The sequence below is a fragment of the Marmota flaviventris genome, chromosome 8, assembly GCF_047511675.1.
Source record: "Marmota flaviventris isolate mMarFla1 chromosome 8, mMarFla1.hap1, whole genome shotgun sequence".
NCBI lineage: Eukaryota > Metazoa > Chordata > Mammalia > Rodentia > Sciuridae > Marmota > Marmota flaviventris.
This window is the reverse complement of record NC_092505.1, coordinates 91,737,060-91,743,059: the sequence shown is the minus strand read 5'-3', so window position 1 is coordinate 91,743,059 and position 6,000 is coordinate 91,737,060. Positions and strand designations below refer to the sequence as shown.

General features: G+C 36.1%; 1 protein-coding gene across 1 annotated transcript in view; it reads left to right on the top strand.

Moving 5' to 3' along the window:
- Positions 1-1,651: 1,651 nt before the first annotated feature.
- The window catches only part of Naaladl2 (N-acetylated alpha-linked acidic dipeptidase like 2), a 675,105-nt gene continuing 670,756 nt past the window's right edge, over positions 1,652-6,000 (top strand). The window contains exons 1-2 of the mRNA XM_071614921.1: positions 1,652-1,670; positions 2,540-3,032. Of these exons, the coding sequence (XP_071471022.1) occupies positions 1,652-1,670; positions 2,540-3,032 (512 nt within the window). The remainder of the gene's footprint in view (positions 1,671-2,539; positions 3,033-6,000) is intronic.

Sequence of the window (6,000 nt, the reverse complement as noted above, 5' to 3'; positions counted from 1 at the left end):
AGTTTAAGGCCAGCCTAGGCAACTTAGTAAGAACCTGTCTCAAAATAAAAAGGGCTGGGGATGTAACTCAGTGGTAGTGTGCTCCTGGGTCCAATCCACAGTATCAAATATAAACAAACAAACAATCCCAGAAATCTTGATTCTATTGCATATACCCTATCCAGCATTCAGTGAGTGACTTAGGTTCACTATCTAACTAATCCTAAAGATGATCCTATAAAGTCCATGAGTTTGATATTGTTATCATGCCTATTACACAGACAAAGAGTTACAGAAAACTTAAGTCTTTTGTCTGGTGTCTTCTTTTTCTAACTTTCTCTCATTATCTCTGGCCCTGTGCTTCCTCCTCAGTCCTAGCATACCACTGTTTTCCAAGCGAGCCATTCTCATTTCTTCTGTTTGTAAATTTTCCCTTACCTCAATGCCTTCCTCTCACATTGCTCTTCTCCTGCCATAAACCACTAAAAGATCACTTTCTTAAAGAATCCTTTCTCATATTTTCTACCAGAATCAATCTACCTAAATTACCCTGGCGCTGTGTATAATTTATTTGACTTCCTTTTTTGTTTATATATTTGACTCTGATTGTATTGTTCTCTACTTTGGGGATAGGTACCTATTTATCTTTGTCATTATGCTTTTACCAATACCTGATACACATCTTTGAGCCAACTCTGGGTTAGAATGAATCCCTGATTATAGGGTAGCCTATTGCCAGGTGTAGTGGTGCATACCTATAATCCCAGAGGCTCAGGAGGCTGAGGCAGGAACAAGTTCAAAGTCAGCCTCTGAAATTTAGCAAGGTTCTAAGCAACTTAGTGAGACCCTGCCTCAAAAAATAAATAAATAAATAAAAATAAAAAGGGCTGGGGATGTTGCTCAGTGTTAACGTTAAGCCCCTGTGGGTTCAATCTCTAGTACTAAAATAAAATAAAATAAAATATAGGGTAGCATTTGAAAATTCTAGTCAGAAGTACAATTATTTCCTTTTGCAAAATTTAATAACTAGTTTTTGAACTTAGAAATTCAGAACATTTGAATTATATGGGACTCCATTTGCCAGAATTGGCACTATGTATAGCCATAATTCTGTACATAATGCCACTTTCTCTGATGAAGTCTTTGTTTCCATCTTTTACATTAGAGATCACTTGTCAATCACTAGCTCTAAGGCAATTAGATAATCAATTATCAGTTGAGCTCTGTTCTTTGTCCACCACAGTAGCATATGTTGAAAAATCATGAAATATAGTGAGGGACCTTAGAGTCCAGCTGGGGTGACAAATCTAATACTAAGTCTAATATTGGTATTATCAGAGAAAATTTAAGTATAAGTGCTCTTAATCTGCAACAATAATACACCAGTGGGTTATTGAATACAGACTTAAGACCACTTGCAGTTAATTAGCCCAGTTATCCTAATATCACTCTGTAAGATTTGGCAAACTGTCATCCAAAAATGTGTAAGGGAAAAATACCTCCATCTGCCACTCCTGTAGTAAGGTTATAAAATCAGACTCTCCTAGGCTGGCAAAAGGCTTCCCACTTTGGATTGTTGCCACACTGGATTTTTATTTAATATTCACAGAGCCAGGCTAATTCATGTCACTAATTCCTTGGGACATCTTAGTGCTCCCTTGTAGCTGTAAAAATGTCCACTCGTTTTAGTAGTTTGTGACTATGTAATGCATTATATTTTGCTTCTTATGTATTATTTTTTTGTTGTTGGTTTGTTTTATTTTGGTTTTGCGTCTGGTATTGGAACTCAGGGCCTCCACATGCTAAGCAAGAGCTCTACCACTGAACGACATCCCTAGCCCTTTTTAAATTTTATTTTGAGACAGGCACTTGCTAAATTATTATGCACATACATATTATGTCCAGGCTGGCCTCAAACTCAGCATCTTCCTTTTTTAGTCTGCAGAATAGCTGAGATTATGGGTGTATGACACCATGCCTGGCTGTTTCTTTTATTTTTATAGAGCTGGTACTCCTTAGTTGTTGAAGAAGGTATTTTTATCTGAGATTTGTGGTTTTGAAACCAGCTGTGATAATGTAATCATCCTAACATCTTTTATACTTTTTCCTCCTAAGACAAGTTACCATTTTATTGGTTTTGACCTTTAATTTTTTAAAGTTGTTTTGAAATGTGTAAGTTTAATTTTGCCTTCATTGTAATAATTATCCTCCAGTGCAGTTGTACATTGTGACTTCTGTTATTCTGCTGAATTTCAAAGGTTAATTGTGTATGTGTCTAAGTGTGTAATTTTAAAAATATTTTCTGATGTCCTCTCCACCAAGAAGCTTCTGCTTTCATTTTTAAATGTTTCCTTTCCTATATGAACATTAACAACAATACATTATTAAACAGTTATCTCAAATATGAATTTCTATAAGGAAAATTTTTCCCTTCTATTATGGTCACTAAAATTTTGTGGATACCAATAAGTTTTATTGAGTTTCTTCTTTTTTTTCCACCTTGTAAATGTTTTAAAAATTGTTTTATTATTTTAAGAAAATATATTTCTTATTTTCACAGATAAAAAGATGGCATATCAGAAGGTCAATGCAGATCAAAGAGCTTCAGGACACTCACAGTACTTAGACAATGATGACCTTCAAGCCACTGCCCTTGATTTAGAGTGGGACATGGAGAAGGAACTGGAAGAACCTAGTTTTGACCAGTTTCAGCTAGATACTGCAGAGAATCAGAACCTTGGGCACTCAGAAACTGCGGACCTCAATCTTGATTCCATTCAACCAGCAACTTCACCCAAAGGAAGGTTCCAGAGACTTCAGGAAGAATCTGACTATGTTGCCCATTATGGAAGATCTGCACCAAAGAGCAACCGCTGCCACATTTTAAAAATACTTTGCACAGCCACCATATTATTTATTTTTGGAATTTTGATAGGTTATTATGCACATACAAATTGCCCTTCAGATGCCACAACCTCAGGAACAATCGATCCTCAGTTATACCAAGAGATTCTCAAGACAATCCAAGCAGAAGATATTAAGAAGTCTTTCAGGTAGGTGTAAAAGAAATGTATTTTGGTGGGATGCAATTCCAGGGAAAGATGTCCCACAGGGGATATTGCATTGGCAATCTTGCCATGATTTAAGTCAGTTTTACAAACTGAGAAACATAATTTGTTAGCATATCCAGAAAAGAAACTTTGTTGAGGGTGACCCATTTTCAGATTTATGGTACTGTAACACAAATTTATGATGCTGTTTCATGAATTGATAATAAGGATCATAATTACCATGGGGACTAAAAGACTCTAACCAAAGCATTTTTTCCTCTTTTGGGAAGCCCAGTTAGGCCAAGTTGGGAAGCAAATATTATCAGATATAATAGCAATAAAACTAGGCCATTAGACATGTGATTGAAATTTTTAATGAATCGGAAAAAAAAGAAATCTGAATTATGGGCTGAAGTAAGTATTTTCACTTATCAATGTGCAGTGATAGTGTTCAGTCTCTTGTGTTCCTGAATTTTCCAATGAACAGAACACTTTCTATTTAAACATTCTATGTTCCATACAGACAGTTCTAAAAATCTTATCTCTCTATTTAAGGTGACCACTCTAGCCAAAATGTGTTGATTTTAAATAAGAAATTATTGTTATTCATTCCTTAAATTTCAGTTCTTGGGAAAAGCTTTACTGATATCATAAAACTTGTGGATAACTTGAAAATGCCTGTTATATTATTATATCAAGTTGTAAAGGACTTCCTAGTTTACGTATTTAGTGAAATGAGGAACTAGAATAGGAAAACTGGATATAACCTTCTACATACATTTTCCATATTTTCAGTAAAAGGACTGTCCTGGGTGAATCATCTATATTATTTGTAGACAAGTAGAATAGAGAGATACTAATTCCCCAGAATATTTTTTTTCTGGTTTACATTGATTTATTATAGCCAAGATGCTGGCAGGTGTGCATTTTTGGGAATCTTGTCCACTGAAGATGCATTGTTTAATTCATGTACTGAAGTATCAGGGTTATTGATGTCGATGAATTCTAATCTTCTACCTGAAAATAATGTGTGACTGGTGAGAGAGAATGTGTTTCCTACATACTTCTATGTCCCCTATTCTCTGTTGCTTAAGCATCATTAGAAATATAATATGCAACCAATCCACAAAACTACAACTATCTTATATTTGATAAAGGGGCTAAAAGCATGCAATGGAGGAAGGATAGCATCTTCAACAAATGGTGCTGGGAAAACTGGAAATTCATATGCAACAAAATGAAACTGAATCCCTTTCTCTCGCCATGGACAAAAGTTAATTCAAAATGGATCAAGGAGCTTGATATCAAATCAGAGACACGCCGTCTGATAGAAGAAAAAGTTGGCTACGATCTACATACTGTGGGGTCGGGCTCCAAATTCCTCAATAGGACACCCATAGCACAAAAGTTAATAACTAGAATCAACAAATGGGACTTACTCAAACTAAAAAGTTTTTTCTCAGCAAAAGGAACAATAAGAGAGGTAAATAGGGAGCCTACATCCTGGGAACAAATCTTTATTCCTCACACTTCAGATAGAGCCCTAATATCCAGAGTATACAAAGAACTCAAAAAATTAGACAATAAGATAACAAATAACCCAATCAACAAATGGGCCAAGGACCTGAACAGACACTTCTCAGAGGAGGACATACAATCAATCAACAAGTACATGAAAAAATGCTCACCATCTCTAGCAGTCAGAGAAATGCAAATCAAAACCACCCTAAGATACCATCTCACTCCAGTAAGATTGGCAGCCATTATGAAGTCAAACAACAACAAGTGCTGGCTAGGTTGTGGGGAAAAGGGTACACTTGTACATTGCTGGTGGGACTGCAAATTGGTGCAGCCAATTTGGAAAGCAGTATGGAGATTTCTTGGAAAGCTGGGAATGGAACCACCATTTGACCCAGCTATTCCCCTTCTCGGTCTATTCCCTAAAGACCTAAAAAGAGCATGCTACAGGGACACTGCTACATTGATGTTCATAGCAGCACAATTCACAATAGCAAGACTGTGGAACCAACCTAGATGCCCTTCAATAGACAAATGGATAAAAAAAATGTGGCATTTATACACAATGGAGTATTACTCTGCATTAAAAAATGACAAAATCATAGAATTTGCAGGGAAATGGATGGCATTAGAGCAGATTATGCTAAGTGAAGCTAGCCAATCCCTAAAAAACAAATGCCAAATGTCTTCTTTGATATAAGGAGAGTAACTAAGAACAGAGTAGGGACGAAGAGCAGGAGAAGAAGATTAACATTAAACAGGGATGAGAGGTGGGAGGGAAAGGGTGAGAGAAGGGAAATTGCATGGAAATGGAAGGAGACCCTCAGGGTTATACAAAATTACATACAAGAGGAAGTGAGGGGAAAGGGAAAAATAATACAAGGGGGAGAAATGAATGACAGTAGAGGGGGTAGAGAGAGAAGAGGGGAGGGGAGGGGAGGGGAGGGGGGATAGTAGAGGATAGGAAAGGCAGCAGAATACAACAGACACTAGTATGGCAACATGTAAATCAATGGATGTGTAACGATGTGATTCTGCAATCTGTATCCAGGGTAAAAATGGGAGTTCATAACCCACTTGAATCAAAGTGTGAAATATGATATATCAAGAACTATGTAATGTTTTGAACAAGCAACAATAAAAAATTTAAAAAAAAGAAATATAATATGCAGATAATAATATTTTCCCTGTTATTCCACAACATAAAATTGTTTATATTGGATTGAGTCAAAAGATATCCCATTGCCATATAATGAATTTATTGTTATCAGTCATGATTCAACCATCATAACAGAAAACTCCTTGAATATTTTAAGTAAAGGATATTTAAAGTATGGATATAATTCCATCACTGATGAAAAATGAAACATAGCACACGGGATACTGAAACAGCCCAGAAATGAAGCCATTTTTAAACCAAGGCTGGAGGAACTGGTAGAGCTGGCACTTCCTT